This window comes from Sapajus apella, unplaced genomic scaffold (genome assembly GCF_009761245.1).
Source record: "Sapajus apella isolate SASKATOON/1434 unplaced genomic scaffold, GSC_monkey_1.0 scaffold65, whole genome shotgun sequence".
Taxonomy (NCBI): Eukaryota; Metazoa; Chordata; class Mammalia; order Primates; family Cebidae; genus Sapajus; species Sapajus apella.
Window position 1 is genome coordinate 7,387,693 of NW_022437005.1, and position 18,944 is coordinate 7,406,636.

Consider the following 18,944-nt stretch of genomic DNA (forward strand, 5'->3'; position numbering starts at 1 on the left):
TTTGCCAACTGGAACTCAGGGAAACTTTGGGGATGGGAGATGGGTGTCTGTGTCAGCTCAGTTCTTTTAAAAATGTTCTCCAAGAAATTTGAATTGATAGTGGCTTTTCCTCAATTGCAATCTGTCACTCAGAATTATGACAGTGACCCAAAGAGCTGCATTCAAAATTGGAATAATTATTTTAAAAGAAAACAAAATCTAGTAAAGCATCTAAATATTTGAAATCCTCAATAAGAGCTTAAATTCCAAGGATTTTAGAAGAATCTGCTTCTTATTCATTTTTTCTTGTCCCTCTTCCACTCAAAAACAGTAAAGTGATCCTCAGGGGAAAACAAAATAAAAAGCAGTAACGGCCTAAGAGGTTTGTAGGGAAAGTCCTTCACCTCAGCACGGGGGGAGGAGCAGCACGGAAGGATGGCTACACACTGGACAGCCTGGACTAAGGAATGACAAAGCAGAGAAAAGCAGGGACTGTGGCAACTAGTTGATTGTAAAAATATGATTCTGCTGCCTTGCTACATATTATTTGCTTGTAAGAAAAGGCATTAGCCATTGTATAAAGAAAGAAAGGGAACTGTTACTTAATCCTGTAGGACAGGTAGCCTGAACGTGTTGACATGCCTAGAATTCAGTCCAGGCATTTTCACTGAACCTCCACAGAAGCTTCTACTTTGTTTTCATTTTCAAAGAGTTATAAAAGATATGCAATTCCCACAAAAGAATAAGAGAGGGCAAGGGCAGGGGGAGGGAGAGAGGAGGCGAAGGAAAGGAAGAAGAAAGGGAACTAAATCTCAGAATTGTTTGTAATCCTATTATATACATAACTAGTTTTTCTTTAGGCAATTCACTATTAGTCTCTGAAGTAAAATGGTGCTATTAAATGTGAAAAGTTATAAATGAATGCATTTGGATGGGAAATAAAATCAACATTCAAATTACTGAATTGCATATAGAAGCAATGCTTACAGAGAGTAATCACCAGCCATTTGTTTCATCTTACTGGCACTGTACTGGATATAGCTATATTACCATTATCAAGAAAGTCATTAAAAGTTCTTTTCCCCTACTCTAAGGAAAAAATTTAGAGGCTAAATCCACTGTCTATATAAGCTCACCTGGAGCAATGAAGAACAAGAGACCCAGTGTTGAATTCCACTAAGGTAAGACACAGATTCCACTACATCCCTGGATTCGCCACTGGTCAAATTATGACTCCCAAACATAACTACACCCAGCAAGACTGTGCACACGTGAGTCCAGCCATCCAATCCAGCATAACCACCACACTGCAGGGAACGAAGGGAGTCAGCACATACGGGCGTGTAGTAAATCTCAAGCAATCAAATCTTAATACTAAAGGAAAAGCAAAACCTAGCATCCACGGTATTATTTTTCTTTCTCTGTATGTCCTATAAGAAGCCTACATGTCATCTGCACTTGCTGTGTGGTTCACCTGCTGCAGTCTGCCTCTTCCATCAATGCTTCTCAAATAAGAATCTCCTACCAAAGGAGGGGTGACAAAGAGACATGATGCACCATTCTGGAGTGCACTGAAACTGTTTTCTTTATCTTGAAGGGAATGGATGGAGAAAGGTTGAAGGTGTGGTAGGGAGATGAAGTCCTAAGGAAGTTGACTAGCCTTTATTTAACATTGTTTTCATTTTAAAACATGCACGAAAACAGTAGAATAAAATTGTGCATGGCTTTTCAATTCTGTTTGCAGAGGGTCACTGAAGCCATGCTTCCCCAACCTGTGGAGGTAAATGCTCATTCCTCTCAGCCAAGGGCATTATGGTAATAAGAAGCCCAGAGAAACCATTTCAGTAAAATCCTAAACCTTAAGTCAAAGTCCTCTGCCTCACAAGGATACAAATGTACAAGATACTAAGGATTTCACCGTGTTTAATAAGGAAAAATAGTCTTTCAGATGATGAAATAAAGCTCTACTGGAGGACTCTAGAGCCCTCCTGTCCAATACGGTAGCCACTAGCCACGTGGATTATCTGAGGTCAGGAGTTTGAGACCAGCTTGATCAATATGGTGAAATCCTCGTCTCTACAAAAATTAGCCAGGAGTGGTAATTACAACCACTGGGGGTCTGTAGTCCCAGCTACTTCGGAGGCTGAGGCAGGAGAATCCAGGAGGCAGAGGTTGCCGTGAGCCAAGATCATGCCACTACACTCCAGCCTGGGAGACAGAGCAAGACTCTGTCTCAAAAAAAAAAAAAAAAAAAAGTCACAAAGGATTATATAAGTCATGGTTGCTGGCTTTAGAAGAATCTGCTTTTCTTGTTCATTTTATTTGTTCTTGTCCGTCTTCCACTCAAAAACATGGATTTAGAATTTTTACAGTCTCATTAAGAAGCTAAGGCATAGCCACATTAAGGGATAACGATGGACAGCCAGCCACAGTCAAGTAATAACACAAGGCAGTGCTATTACATGAGTCCACAAGAAAGAATGAGCACTTCTAGCAGGAGTAGCCAGGAGAAACTGGTGTGTCTGAACAGAGCCTGAGAGAACGGGCCAGATGGGGAGAAGAGCTAAGAGCAGTCCCTGAGGGGAGGGCTCCGGGTGGTCAGCTTAGGGCCGGGGCCATCGTGGTCCCCGGAGTGCGTGCGGGGATGAGCGGGTCCCTCCGCCGAGCGGGGACAGCTCTGCTCCGCTGGGGGCGCGGCGCGGGCGGCGGTGGCCTTTGGGGTCCGGGCATGCGGGCGGCGGGCTCGGGCGCGGGCAGTGGTGGCTCGGCGGAGCAGCTGGACGCGCTGGTGAAGAAGGACAAGGTGGTGGTGTTCCTCAAGGGGATGCCGGAGCAGCCCCAGTGCGGCTTCAGCAACGCCGTGGTGCAGATCCTGCGGCTGCATGGCGTCCGCGACTACGCGGCCTACAGCGTGCTGGACGACCTGGAGCTCCAACAAGGCATTAAAGACTATTCCAACTGGCCCACAATCCCGCAAGTGTACCTCAACGGCGAGTCTGTGGGGGGCTGTGACATTCTTCTGCAGATGTACCAGACTGGGGACCTGGTGGAAGAACTGAAAAAGCTGGGGATCCACTCCACCCTTTTCGATGAAAAAAAAGACCAAGACTCTAAGTGAGGGCGGCCGGGTCCTCGCTGAGCAGAGAGGGTGCCGTTCATGTCAGAGACTCACTGCCAGAAAAGCCTTACCGATTTTGGTTTTCACTATTGAGACAACAGCTGCTTACACTGATCATTTTGGTTCGTGAGCAGTTGGGTGATTTTAGTTCGTCTAGTGTTTGGGCTAAGAATATTTTATGGTGGACTTAATTACAACCACTGCACTGTAATGATTCAATGCTGTATTATGATATTGCTGTAAACAAAATTCATTCTTATATTGTCATTTATTCCTGGGCCTGATTCAGGAGTTAAATAGGAGCTTGGGAATCATTATTCATGACTCCTCTGCAAATGTGTCAAGTCTGCAAAGACAGTATCTTCCCCCCAGATTTTGTGTAGCTTCTTTTGTTATGGAAAATGATGGGCAAAAAAGAAACTGTGATAACCGGGGGGTGTTGTTTTTTAAAATAAACTGCCAGCGCAGGGATGCTGTGCATGTCTGAGTTGATCCTGAAGCACATATGTCTGTAAGGATTTGGAGTGCCTGCAGTGTTTTATGTGTGGGAAGAGTGATTCTCATATTCTTCTATTAAATTTGCCACAAGAATTGGAAAAAAAAAAAAACAAAAAAACAGCAGTTCCTGAAAAGAGAACTGAATAAACTAAGAGGCAGAAGTGAAACTATGCACAGAGAGGTAAAGGGGCAAAGTATTAGCCCAACAGAGCCCTTCCACAGAGTAACCACAAAATATGAAGGAAAGCTACACCAGGAACCAGGGAGAGGGCTGTGAGTGTTAGACCAGCCTGGCCCATACTTTACAGACTATAAAGAACCCAGTCAGTTCTCTAGGAAGGTTAATGACAAGACAGAAACAGGGTTTAACATGGTGGGGTAATCTAAATAAAATTTAGAATAAGAAATCTGTTTATCTGTGATTTCAAATTCTGTGATGTTTGAAGAACATCTGAATGAGTGGTACTCTAATGCCAGAACATGTTTAAGTTTTGAAATTAAGCCACTTCTGTCAATATGTATAACTCCAAACTATACTATTTCTCTAGTAAAAGGTGATGGCACACAACATGGCAGAAAGCTTGAAACAGTATCTTTGGATTAATTATATTGTCTTATTCTCTGTATTCTTGATGTGCTGACATCTGGGGCCTCAGTGGCCTAGGAAGGATGCCCCTCCCCGGATTAGCAAATTCCCAAAGATAGCATCTCAGAGCATGTTTCTGATATGCAAACCAACCAATCCCAGATGCATAACCCCAACCACGTCCTTTTATGGGCTCTACGCCCCTGCCCTAATCACCCAAGGACCAGACACTGGACAATCAGGGGCCACCCCCTACAGCCCAGTCAGCTTAAATTATTCAAACTATAAAGTCCTAAACCTACGTAGCTTGCTTACCTGGCCTTGTCCATTCCTTCCTGCAAAAATCACAATAAAGGCTCCTGCCTTTAGTTCTGTGGCTGTCTCTCCCTCTTTCCTCTCTGCCTACTGATTTTGCTTCGGTGCTTCCCTATGTGGCTTTGTGTAACATGTCTGTTTCTAGAGGACTGTGAGCATAACTAAAACATCTTCCTTCATAACAATCATTTTCATGTTTCTGTGCCTTACCACACCTGATTAAAACAAATCTCAGGTACCATTAAAATAACCTCTCAAGGCTGGGCACTGCCAGTAATCCCAGCACTTAGGCTAAGGCAGGCACCGGTAATCCCAGCACTTAGAGAAACTGAGGCAGGCGGATCAGGAGGTCAGGAAATCAAGACCATCCTGACTAATGTGGTGAAACCCCGTCTCTACTAAAAATAAAAAAAAATTAGCCTGGTGTGGTAGTCCCAGCTACTCGGGAGGCTGAGGTAGGAGAATTGCTTGAACTTGGGAGGTGGAGGTTGCAGTGAGCCAAGATCGCACCACTGCACTCCAGCCTGAGCAACAAAGCAAGACTCCACCTCTAATAAATAAATAAATAACCTCTCAAGCCTGAATCCAGAAGGTCCTCAAGGTCATGTGAATTATTTGATCTTGAAGCCCATTCACCAGGTACCTTGTATTTCTACACCAACCCTCCTTTCCCTTATGCAGGTAACTAATTCAAGAGCCATCACCAAAATATCCCTTCTGAAAAGAACCATTCAGGATTTTCCGTGACTCAGAAGTCATTACTGGAGTTCTGACATAAATTCACTCAACAGTAGACTCTTCATGTCACCATAAAATGCTAACTTATCTTCCATGACGACAGGAGGCTCTCTCTGCCTTGTTCATTGTTGTATCTCCAGCACCTATGTGTGTCTGACACAGTTCAGACCTAATAAATGTGTCTGATGAATGAATGAACTGTAAAGAATTGTACATGTTGATATAGACAGCCTATGAAATACAGCTTAGGAAACAGAATAATACCAACACTCCTAAGTGGTAGGCAGCATGGCAGTAAGTTAAGAAAATGGGTTCTAGAGTCAGACTAAAGGTTAAATTCCTACTCTCCCATTTCCTAAGTGTGTATCCTTGGGCAAGTCACCTAACTCTACAAAGCCTCCAACATTTCATTCATAAAAACTAGGAAGACCAAACCTACTTCAGAAGGAAAGAATTAAACAGGCTAGTCCATGTAAAACATGTAGATTCCAGTCAAGATGGTAAATGTAAATTCATGTTTAGGATTCCCACACCATCATCCCCATATCTCCATTTGAAATACACAGCAATGATAGATGAAGTATATATTTAAAGCACAGTAAAAGTAGAGTCATAACTATCATAAAAAAAATATGATAGGCCGGCAGTGGTGGCTCATGCCTGTAATCCCAACACTTTGGGAGGCTGAGGCAGGCGGATCACCTGAGGTCAGGAGTTCAAGACAAGCCTGGCCAACACAGCAAAACCCTGTCTCTACTGAAAAATGCAAAAATTAGCCAGGCATGATGGCAGATGCCTGTAGTCCCAGCTACTCAGAAGGCTGAGGCAGGAATAACTGCTTGAACCCAGAAGGTAGAGGTTGCAGTGAGCCGAGATCATGCCACTGCACTCCAGCCTGGGAAACAGAGCGAGACTCTGTCTCAAAAAAAAAAAGATAAACATCTCCATGAACCAACAACAGAAACTCTAAGTGGTGCACATATCTAAAGCAATAGGCAAAAGCAGCTGGAAGGTCAACTTCCAAAAGGCACAAGTGTTCCCACTAGGGAGGAAGGCAGGCAAAAAGGTCTGCTCACTGCCGGAGACCATCACCTGGACTGGCTGGTAGCCTTCATTGCACATCACTTACTTTATCAGAATACTGTAGTGTCTCCAATAATCTAAAAATTACTGTTTCCCTTTTCCAAGGTTCCCTTTCAGTGCATCCCTGACTTACAAGGCAGACAGCAGCTCTCTTCACATACTCTTCTTTCATGCCTTCTTATCTCTTACCTCTATGCTTTCTTCCAAGCCATTTCTTATTTACAGAATATCTCTACGTGGTATCACTTTTGTGATTTAACACATCTTATTAATTCCACCTCTTCTCAAGGGAGCCTTTCCCAATTATTTACAAATTGATAAATATTCACTTCCAAACCCTTATAAACTACCTCTTTACACAGTTTTACACAGCACTATCCTACAAAGCAGCAATGAAGTTACTTAGCACCCAGAATGAAACATACAAATTACAATCTACCTTCTAAAGCCAGAGACAGAGGGAACATAAGCATAAATAAAAAGGAATGCAAGTTTATTATTCATTCATATTTACTATGCAAAATGAAAGTTTTATGAAGCCTTGAGTAATATATATAGTATTCTATTATATAGGCAACTAATCCTCTGTAAATGGTACTGTATCAGTATCAACACCCTCCTTAGTCTAGAATTTAAGGACGTGAAGGGAAGGTATTGAAACTTCTATGAGAGGGATAGGTTTAAGGTCTCTGAAAGGCTTTCCTGCTGCAGGGCAACTCAGTCCTTAGATCCATGACAACAAATGTAATTCCTAAAACATTGCTGGGCTTTGGAGAACACAGAGAAACTAACAAGGGACTAAAAAATGGCAGAAGAAGGAGAAATAAAGAGGGAAGCGGAAAGGAGGCAGAAGACAAGTGAGCCAAAAGCTGATCTGTGAGCACCATGCAAAAGAAAAATCTGCAGAGTGTCAAGGAGCTGATGCCAATACTAGCCCCTAGTCCTCATCCATGGTAAGTTTAGGGAACTGAACCCGAACTTCCATTAATAAACCAGGACCCTCAATGGAGCTACAGTGATCTCAATCAAGAGCATTCCCAGACTCCTGGCAAAAGCAAAGACCAATCTTCTGGGAGAAACCAGGAGTCTAGTAGTTTGGGACCAGCCTGGGCAACATAGAGAGACCCTATCTCTACAACAAATTAAAAAAAAAAAAAATTAGCTGGGCATAGTGATGCAAACACGTAATTCCAGCTACTCAGGAGGCTGAGGCAGGAGGATCACTTGAGCCCAAGAGGTCAAGGCTGCAGTGAGCTATGTTCACACCACTGAACTTCAGGCTGGGCAATACAGCAAGACCCTGACTCAAATAATAACAATAATAGTAAGTCCATCCAAAAATCTAGAACTGCAATTCACCATATTAATATCAAGAATAATCACTGTCACCTCAATCAAGTTTTTTCAAGAAAAAAAAATTTAGAAATTTCAAAACCCATCTATGATTTTTTAAACAAATCTCAAACTAGGAACAGAAACAAAGCTATTTAATTTATTATAAAATCTACCAAAAAGTTACAGAAAATATTACTCTTAATGTTTCACATTAAGAAAACTCTTTACATCAAAAATAAGATGACCCTTTATCACTCCCGTTTACCAATGTACTGGAAGGCTGAGTCAGGGCAGAAAGCAGACCAACTGGCAAGTATGTCCATTCCTTACTCACAGAAAACCTGACTGTCTACCAAGAAAACAAAAAGCCTACAGACAAAATGTAGGAATTAAACAAATCGCATACATTCACGTAATCCAACAGTGGGAATGAATAAACGAACTAAATTTAAAAACATGGATAAGTCTTAGAATTAATGTTGAGGTTAAAAGCAAGTCAAAGGTGATTATGTACCATAGGAGACAATTTCTATTATACTCAAAGCCAAACAAAACCACACAAGAAATTACTTAAGGGTACAAATATATGTGGTAAAGCCATTTTTTAAAAGAAAGAGAATGATAAAATACAGGGGAGTGACTGCCACAGAGGTGAGAAAGGATGGTGGAGGAGCACTTAAGCAGCTTTTAGTTACTAAAATGAGGAAGGGGGAGGGTGTCAAGAGTATGTGCTTTATTACCATGCTTCCTAACTTACATGTTATAGATTCTTTAACCATTACATAAATAAAATAATTAAGTCAATAAAATAGTTCAAACAAATGATGGTCAGTAGATTCATATTTAAGTAAAACACTTACTTAAAGCTCCTATTAAAAACAACTCAGGGGCCAGGCGCGGTGGCTCACGCCTGTAATCCCAGCACTTTGGGAGGCCAAGGCGGGTGGATCACTAGGTCAAGAGATCGAGACCATCCTGGTCAACATGGTGAAACCCCGTTGCCACTAAAAATACAAAAAATTAGCTGGGTGTGGTGGCGCATGCCTGTAATCCCAGCTACTCAGGAGGCTGAGGCAGGTGAATTGCCTGAACCCAGGAGGCAGAGGTTGCGGTGAGCTGAGATCGCACCATTGCACTCCAGCCTGGGTAACGAGCGAAACTCCGTCTCAAAAAAAAAACCAACTCATTTACACGGGTTTCATTCAAAGGAGGGTAACCACAGAAAACATAATAATCACTACAGAATATGCAGTGAATCAATGTCTGTACTGTGTAAAAGGAGTATAGCTCTCAAAGGAGAGAAAGGGGAACCAGGGTTATCGAGCACTAGTCATGAAGACAAGTCCTGGGCTAGAAGTTTCCCATGTCTTGTTTTTTTCTCCATAAACCCAGAAAGTCCCTCACCATAAGCCCCTGGAGAACTCTCCTACTATAGGAGATCTTTCCTACAGTGGCTTCCCCCTCCAGCCAGCTCTGTACCTGTTCATATTAGGCCTTTCCTTTACAGCCATAAAAGTTTGTCTTCTTACACCAACCTAAGCGTACACCTCTTAAACCACAAATAATTTCTCAAAAATCAACAATGCACTTTCAGAACCTATAATTCAGTTCTGAGTGTGTTCTCCAGGTAGGTACCCGAAACCTGGCCACTTATCTAATACATATAGACAAGAAAGACTTTAAGCTTAATAAATCAAAAACCACATCCAAACATTGTTTCAACTTTGAAGATATGATCAACACACACAGATCTACAGATGCATAAAAAGATCATAACCTCACTAGTAGAAAAATATATATTAAAAATGAGTTTCTGCATGTCAGAAATATATATCATATATGTGTATATATATATAAGACAAATCATCTCCAATGTTAGAGTATAGGAAATTAACCTAAGACTTACATATTAGTTTACATAACTTTTTTTTTTTTTTTTTTACTTTTTACAGGGCAGTTTCTCAGTGTGAATACATGACCTTTTGGAGAGCAATTCAGCAATATCTGCTATTTCAGATGTACATACTCTTCCATCTAATAATTTCACATCTAGGTATCCATACAGGAAAAATTCTCCCACGTTTGCAAAAAAAGAAAATCACAAGAAAATTATTTGCAGCACTGTTTGTAAAAGTGGGAGGGTGGAAGGAAGGAAGGAAGGAAGGAAAGAAGGAAATATATGTCCACCAATAGCTTTTTTATTTGTATTCAAATAAAATTAAAGATCAAAAATACTTTATTTCCAATAAGAATTATAAAAGCAAAATGAATTAATCAAAACTTACTTCAAAAAGGAAGAGGATGGAGTCCAGCTCCTCCCTTTGTGACTTATTATTCCCTGGAATATTAAAAAACAACTGGTTACCATGACATCGTTTAAACTTTAGGACATTACAAATTACGCTAAAAGACAACTTAAAACTAGTAAGCCTCAACATACATTCATGTATTCAAAAAATAGCAAGAGGCAGTGTGGAGAACCTACTAGGATTCCAAACAGACAACCGGGCCAGACTGCTTGGGTCCATACCTGGCGGAGCTGCCCCCCGCTAGCTGTTTAAACACAGCTTCCATGTTTTCCAAGTCGTTACCAAACATGGGTAATTTATTCATTTCTCAACTGGTTACTTATTGCCTTAAATTATGGCAGAATGTACAGCACAAACAAAGAAAAATTTCTAACTTGGTAATATAAGTCACAGGGCAGATAACTATAAAAGTAGTATATCTTTTTGGGCAACTGCACACTGTCCTATTGATAGTAACAACAGTAATAAAACCTACAATGCCTGCAGCAGAGGTTACCATTTTTTGTCTTCTCTCTGTGTAACCCGCATTGTGCTAAGTGCTTGGCCTACATCATTTAATATAGAAATCAGCAAACCTTTTCTATAAAGGATCAGATATTAATATTTTAGGCTTTGCAGGCCTCTCTTAGAAATATTCAAATCTGCAGTTACAGTACAAAATCGGCCACAGACAATACATGAACAAATAGATATGGCTGTGTCCAATAAAACTTTATTTATAAAACAGGCAGCTATAAGGTATTATGTATTATTTATAACACATAAATAAATGGATATGGCTATGTCCAATAAAACTTAATTTATAAAACAGGCAGCATAAGCTGCATACCCCTGATCTAATTGAACCCCCACAGCTCAACAAAGACATTCACCAGAATGTCTATATGCCAGGGATCATTCTAAGCCTGAGGATACAGCTCCCAAAAAGTTAATATTCTGGCAGGAGAGGCATTCTATAAATGAGTAAGTGAAGCCAAAAAAGATAGTATGTAATTTTGACTGGGGAAGTCAGAGAACATCTCGCTGGTAAGGTAACATCTGAGAAAAGATCCTTTGAGGTTAAGGGGTAAGCCATATGGAAATGCAGGGGTTTGGAAGCAAGCCATATGGAAATTTAGGGGAGGTGTGTTCCAGGCAGAGCAACTGGACAGTGCAAAGTCCCCGTAGCTGAGCATGTCTGGCATAGTAGGAAAACAGCCAGAGGCCCTTAAGGCTGGAGCACACAAAGGGGAGAGCTGGCACAGCTGAGGGTGGAAAGTAGGTGAGGTGAAGGAAGGCAGATTAGGTGAAGCCTGAGCCAACTGTAATGACTAGGAATGAGAACCCGTTTGAAAGTTTAGAAAAGCCAAGAATCATGATTTGACTCATATTTTTAAAGGAGGACTCCAGTTGCTCTTTTGACAAGAAACTATGGGATGGAAGAGGTCACAAGTGTGGAGATGGGAGACCATTTCTGTGGCTACTGTTATAATCCAGGTGAGGATATCAGGAGTTTCAGTGTTACCAGTGTAGGCAATGAGAACAGGCCAGTGATTCTGGATGTATTTTGAAGATAGAGCCAATAACTCCGGAGTTTTGGCCTGAATAACTGCAAAGACTGAAGTTATCACAAGATGATTTTATTATTCCCAGTAGACATTTTCTTTTATTCCTTTTTTGGGGCACACTGTCTTCCCTGTGCTTCAATCAAACACAGATTATACTAAAAGCAAAAAACTTCAAAAATCTCACTCTGTTTTTATTGGTTCTTCATTATAATTCTTTGCAGTAGATTGCAAAAATGGCCACAATCAAAGACCACGGGGCCTCATCCTGAATTTCTCCCGCTCCATGACTGACAACTGCCTCTGTTCTACAGGAGCAATCAGGGCATCTGACAAGGGGTCCCTAAGTTTTTCCTCTCTACCTCAAAATGTCTCCATATCTACACTATCCTCTCATCTGCTCCTCCTTACATAGAAAGGTCACCTGTACACTCCTCTCCGTGTCTCTTCTTTTTCCTTAACCTGTCTCAACCCACTTCCCCCAACACCTGCATCTTCAATTATCTTCCCCTCCAGCTGACCCACTCCTCAGCCTGCAAACAGGCCAATCCCTTCCTCACTAACTTTCCCATGACCAGAGTGAGATACAATGTGTGTTTTCACATCAAACTTTCTGAAAGGATATTTTCATGGGTCACCTTCACCAGCTCACCATCCTGTGGCTCCATGTCCATCTGTCTGGATTCCGACCAGCTCCTCGCCTAGCACCTTTCTCTCAGCACTCACTGACAACCATGCTGATGAGTTCTTACTGCCCAGCCCAGCTGCACCTCATGCACCAACAGGCTGACCCTGCGTGCCTTCAACTCTCTCTTCCCTGGGCCTCTCTGACAAAACTCTTTCCTGGCACCCCTCCCCCTACTCCATCACTTTTCTTTGCATATACCCAATAAAATAAGGAATTATCTAGAAGTTCTGACCATCACTGTCTTTCTCTTAATATACTTTACCCCTTGGCAACAGCATGATTTCACCTCTTTTTTCCCAAGCTCCAGTCACCTCTATTGTACTGCCCAGCCAAAACCTACACCAATGTGTCCCCAAGGAACCTCAAACACAGACTGCCCAAAGCCACTTTCCCCCTCCTGGCTTCCAAATCTGGCTCCCCTCCAGGGTTCCTACTACTAATGGCACCTCACAAAGCAAACTCAAGTGTCCTGAAAGCATCTTTGATTTCTCCCTTTCCCTTATAACTAAGTCTCATAGATGGCAGAACCACTGAGACCCAACACTTTTCCCGTAACTACTGCCTCCCCGGATCAGGCATCACCATCCCTCACATGAATGACAGCAGCAGCCTTCCAATTGGTATTCTTGCCTCTGGTTCACTTGCTACTTTACAAGACACTTGTCATAGTAGCAAATGCTTTCAAGAGCTCTAACCACCTCAAGAACAAAGTCCAAACTCCTTATCCTAGAACTGAAGGTACCTTGAAAGCATTATCTAATTTCTTGCAAATCTCTCTCACATACCTTTGCTGCAAGAAAAAGAAATGCATTTCCTGTACACGTCCTAAGAAGAGCTCTACCTTTACTCATGTTCTCCCCTTCACCAGCAGTGCTGCTCTCTCACACTTGAAATCCTGCTGTCCTTCAAGGTCCATGCCCAAGGCCACCTCTTCCCCAAAGCCTCATCCATACACTCAGCAGGAAGTCATCTCTCCCACTTCCCAAGAACCATGGAAATCTGTCTAAATCTCTCTTACAGCACAACTGACTTTCTAACTTTTTTCAGTTATTTATGCACATGACTTACTTTTCTCAATGAATGGATGATAGCTACTTCATAGAGCTATGGGGATTCAGTTAGATTCAGCCCATAGACTACATGAAAATGAAAGAAGATGGTGACAGCAGCCACTACTTACTGACCATGGACTATGTACCAAACTCTGTCCTAAAATGCTAGGATACCTGTGAACCTGTTTAATGCTGACAGGAGGAAGCCGGCTCAGAGAGAGGTTAATTTGCCCAAGAAGTACAGCTTGGGCAAATGAGAAGGGCGGGACCAGGTTCCCAACCCAGTCTGGCTCCTCAGGATACACTATCCTGCCACCTAGACACAGAACAGAATCTACAATGTGATCCTGTTGGTCTGATTTTCAAAGAATACAATCACAAACATATATAAACATAATACATTAACACTATATCTGGAAGGAGATGCAGGAAACATTTAATAGTGGTTGCCTCTGCACGCAGAGCAAAAGACATTTGAGTCTTCATTTCAGACCCTTTTATGGAATCTAAAATTTTTTAGTGATATTCATGTATTACTTTTCTTTCTTTCTAAGTAAATTATTCCTTTGAAATTCATGTTTTCTAAGGGTTCCTTCTGCTATTTTTGCTGGCCATATGTTGTTCAATTAACATCTGTATAAGTGAAAGCTCAAGGGAAACAAAGATGCCACCCTGTCCACCATGCTCTCACAGCCTTGTTAAAGGCTTAGCAAGAATCAAAGCTTTAAAATGTTTAATTTGTGGCTCATTATATATACAACTATAAAAATTCATGAACATTTAAAAAACTACAGAAATGCTTACCTTTTAATTTCAAACTATTTTCCAGTGTTATAAAATTTTCATAGAAGATGAAATATATCTGAGAATAGTTGGTCTCAAAAAACTGCTTGAGATCACTTGCATCCACATTATCTGAAAAGAAAAATTTCCATTTATGACAATTCACTTTATACAATTATGAGAATTTAGAAACAACCTGCACGAAAACGAAGGCAAGTACAACTAAGTTTCATTCCCTTCTAAGACAAAACAAAACAGTATTCCTATTTATTTTCCGCCTAAGAGAGTTAATTGCACCTTGGGTACCACCCACCACTCAGCCCTAATCAAGAAACTGTGAAGCCAATCCAGGGAGGTGGATGCTGATAGGGACCAGCAATGACAGACCAGCTAGAATGCTGGAGGTAAGTGGGGGCAGGTATGGGGAGAGACAACATGACTTTCTGTTAGGATATGAGGAAGTAGAGGTTCATGGAGGAGGCAGTTTTTGACACAGGCTGTGAAGACGGATAGGTTTATACCTCTGAAAAACAACTTTGCTGGTGGAGCTCCTAAATGGACCAATCTCTGCTCCCTCTCCACCAACATAACTCTCTGGGAATGAAAAGAGAAATCAGCTCAAATGAACCAGCACATGCTCCCCAACCACAAGCTTCTAGATGACCTGCCCCCACTCATGTATGGACACTGTAGGGCCTACCATGTGTTCCTAGAGTTGCCCCTGTTGTAATAGACAATTTTGCTAAACCATAAACTACTGGTAGATAAGCAGGGGTTGTGGGGAACTTAGCACAGTGACAACTCCCACTGGGGCTGAGCAGCAACACAGCCAGTTCTTCCAAGGGCCCTGATCAGCCTGGGTAAAACCTCACAATGCTGGGGGTCAAAGCAGTCATCCACCGTCAACACACCTTTGTACATTTTCCTCAGCAAACAAAGTTGTTTGTACCATCTACAGAGTCCTGACCAACAAATTAGCACTTTGGGAGAATACACTAGCACCTGAGGATAAGTAATACAGCCAGTGCTCGACTTACCACCACGGTCCGGGCCGCGGACCGGTCGTAACACGATTTGGTCATAAGTTGAGTAGGCTATATGTACAGTTGAAATGGTGCACACGGAGATGGTACCGCTGCCGGAAGCTGGTCCGCACTGTCGTATGCCCAGCTGGGCAACGTTTGCGCTGCCAGACGCAGAGCAGTCATGGGTAGCGATTGTGGTCGTAAAGTCGAATGGTCGTAAGTTGCATAGGTGGTAAGTCGATCAATACCTGTATCAGCTTCCTGGAGCCAGGCATTGTAGTTCATACCTATAATCCCAGCTACCTGGGAGGCTGAGGCAGGGGGATCACCTCAGCCCAGGAGTTTGAGGCTACAGTGAGCTATGGTTGAGCCACTGCACTCCAACCATGCAACAAACAAACAAACAAACAAAAAGCTTCCTTAAAATTCTGCAAGGATTACTAAGAAAAAAATATGTTGCTCTTCAATCTGCACCAATGTGGTACCAATTGCTTTTGCGGTCCTAACACTGTGACTCTATGTGAACATATACATTATGACGTTCAAATTATATAACGTTAGCAGTAACGCAGATGACTCTGAAGAGTTGTTTTTTTCTGACAGTATAAGAGCTTGTCAAGCAAAAATCTGCCCTGGCTCTTTGAAATAATGCATGTAAGGTGTTTATAAAGCCTTATGAGCTGCCAATTTCACACTATATTTACCACACCAAAATAAAGCTGGGCACAGAGTTATGAAAATTCCTAGCAAGGAACAAATTTACTGTGTGAAACAGGTAGCAATGAAACTAGTATCATCTGCAAAGGTAGTTTCATTGGAAAAGAAAGAAAAAAAAATAAGAAACTAGTATCATCAACCCACATGAGTATTAACATTCTTATGAGCTACAAAATCTTGCCGAGGAATCCTTGAGTGCCTTGTGCAGAATTTGCCAGGTCCAAGAAAGAGTTCTGTACGCTGCAACTCTAATGCAAACTGCTAGCCCACCTACCACTAACTGAGCCCTCTTCCTGAGGCCGGCATAACTCAGCTGGCTCCTACTCACCCTCACAAGTCAGCTGAAACATCCCCACCTTACCCCAAGACTAGGTCCACGCCTTTGCTGTGTGACCCCCACTTTATGCTTCCTGTCACAGAACACATCACACTTTACTTAATTCTGGTGGAATTCTGATTGAATTCCTGACTTAATTCTGATGGAATGACCTGTCTCTTCTGTTAGACATATTCCCTGCCCTCACAAAACCCACAGTCTATCTCATGAATCATCATGTCCCATGCATCTAGCACAATATTTAGTTCAATATTTTTTGAATGAATTGAGAATTCATGAATTAGTCTACACATACAAGGATAAAATAATGACTACAACTTGTAAATCTATAGGAAAGAAACGGCTTACCCCTCAAATCCTTGGGGCTATCAAAAGACAAATTTCATCTCTGCTGAGGACTCCTGACTTCCATCTGCAGCCCTGACATCTCCCACCACAGGTTCTAGTCTCACAGACTGCTACCAGCTGATTTCTCCACATGAGGGTCTTAAAGACCTCTCAAATTAAATGCATCCAAAGGGAAGTTCTCCCTCAGATCCCGTTCTTCCCTCCGGCTTTCCCGTCTCAGTAAGCTGGAGCCACCATCCACCCTGCTGCTCTAGCCACCGCCTGGATGTCACTCCTAATTACCCATCCCCAGTATGCCATTCTGTTAGCCTGCCTTTAACACCTGTTCCAGCCCTGGACTGCTTCTGCTCTCCATGGCCCTGCCTGGTCTATGTGGCCATGAACCCTCACACAGGCTGTGACCTCTGCCCATTGCCTGGGTTCCCTGCTGCCACTCTTCTTCCATTCCCCATAGCAGCCAACACAAATATCTAATGGAGTCAATCAAATCAGATTACTCAGCTACTCAAAACCTTCCACTGGCCTCCAGCAGTACTTAAAATCTGAACTCTTTACTATGGCCGATAAAGCCCTGACCGATTTCCCCCACCCAACACCAACGTCACTACATACCACTCTCCCCTTCACTCCCTATCCTCTAGCCACCGTGGATTCTTTCCATTCCCCAAACTTCCCAAACACATTCCCCACTTGAGGCCCCTGCAGGATGCTACCCCCACTCCCAGATCTTCATGTAGCTGGTTCAGTAGCAAAGTATGAGACAAAATAACAAATGTAGACACTACATTTGTTCATCCTGCTTACATAACAGCAGAACTTCACAAAATCCCTTGCCAGCAGAATTTTACAAAGCCCCTGACTCCAAGACTTGGTGCACAGCCCTTCAGAAGAATGCCCTGAAGATGATAAGCAAGATACAGCACCAGTTCCCACATCTCCTACCTGAATCACTGCATTTTCAGAAAAGACACATTCAATTATCTCAGCCCTTGTCTCTTCCTTTACATAAGATAATATCTGACAGGATTAATGATTATGCCTCTATAATCTATAACCAGATGGACCCTCACACCCAAACCTGGATAAGATTTTGCTCTAATGTAACTTCTGAGCACAATTAACATAACTTCTGCACATGTGTAGAGCGCACCACCTGTACATAAACTGTGGGCTAAAGCACTACTTTGGAGCACTCTAACAGCTGAAAGATTCTCCCTGGTTGCAAACCTCAGCAAGACTTCTGAATCAAACTAATTTTAATTGTTTAAAGCACCAATTCTTTTTTAGTCAACAGGTCTCATCCTTCAGAACCTGGAACACACATGGCTTCCTCAAAGAAATCTGCAAGTGCCCCCAAGTGTCACTCCATATTCCATCTTCTCCCCAGCTCTCTCCCTTGGTAGGCTCTGCAGTGAACGTGCCTCAAACACAGAAGGCCATAAGCTGGCAAACAATTTCCCTAGCAAGGAGGATGTGGGTGTGCTGATGCAGCAAGCTGGCACAGAAAGCTACTGGGAGATCAACAAGTCCCATCTTTCCCTCCCTTTTTCCCTCATTCCCTCAAACACTCATATATCAGCAACCCAAACAAAGAGGGTCCTCATCAAGTTTAAGGAGATGAGGAGTTCCCCCCACCCCCGTCTCAGGGAGAAAAATAGGTCTAACAATGGTTCTTATATCACAGGGCTGTTGTGATGATAAAATGAGCATATGTAGAGTGCTTATAAGAGCTTCAGTCAACATTATAGAAACGTTAGTAGTTTTAGAATTATTGTGCTCCTAGCAAAGGTCACTAATCCTAATACAGCAGTAAGTACTAACAATAAACACATCCACAAAACCAATGGGATTATCCCTCTATTTCCTTCCACATATAATCCTCTTCAATAGCAATTCTATTGCTTTTTAGTTGGAAGGGTCAAACACAGTCTCACAAAAACCTGCTTCAGCAGACCCCTAGAAAGTGCCAAAGGAAGGGAAACAGTCCTCATCTCACTCAGGAGCCCTTGTGAGATGTTATCAAGAGGAGGAGGAAGCTCATGTTCAGTTCTCCCCTGATAGGGAATGACCTGCTGCACCTTCTATACCACCCACACCCCTCCATTCCCATCCCAGAACTAAGAGCCATCCAAGCCCTGCCTACAGTCCTATGTGCAGCTGACGACAGGTGTCCTTTACTATTTTACTGAAATTCCCTGGATAAGGGCACTGAAGGCCTGATGATCAAGATAACAGCATGGTGATGGGGAAAAAAGATAAGTGAAGAACGTAAGGCAAACTTGACAACCTAATGAAACAGTCATTTGGAAACATTCAATGAGAACAAGGAAAATAATGAAGTGCAAAAGAACTAGTCACACATAAAACAGAAAATGCCAACAAGGATGAATGTCATTAGTAATGCACCATTACTTACTTATAGGCTAACATGATTCTGGTGATTTCACATTTAAACAACTGCCTAGGTCCCTGGGTAGTTTGTAGAATGC

General features: G+C 42.3%; 1 protein-coding gene and 1 pseudogene across 13 annotated transcripts in view; one reads left to right on the forward strand and one right to left on the reverse strand.

Moving 5' to 3' along the window:
* The window catches only part of RALGAPA2 (Ral GTPase activating protein catalytic subunit alpha 2), a 333,808-nt gene that overhangs the window by 291,602 nt on the left and 23,262 nt on the right, over window positions 1-18,944 (reverse strand). For 10 of the 12 annotated variants that reach the window (XM_032248229.1, XM_032248227.1, XM_032248225.1 and 7 more), the window contains exons 2-3: window positions 14,050-14,160; window positions 9,938-9,990 (exon numbers count right to left, since the gene is read on the reverse strand). The exons of 1 other annotated variant lie outside the window; for it this stretch is intronic. In XM_032248229.1, the coding sequence (XP_032104120.1) occupies window positions 9,938-9,990; window positions 14,050-14,160 (164 nt within the window). Of the gene's footprint in view, window positions 1-7,917; window positions 8,528-9,937; window positions 9,991-14,049; window positions 14,161-18,944 lie in introns of those variants that run through there. One more of the 12 variants, XM_032248235.1, reaches the window with a different exon arrangement.
* Window positions 2,604-3,691, forward strand: LOC116530214 (annotated as a pseudogene). Its single transcript, XR_004259879.1, has one exon. The product of XR_004259879.1 is annotated as a glutaredoxin-related protein 5, mitochondrial pseudogene (transcript).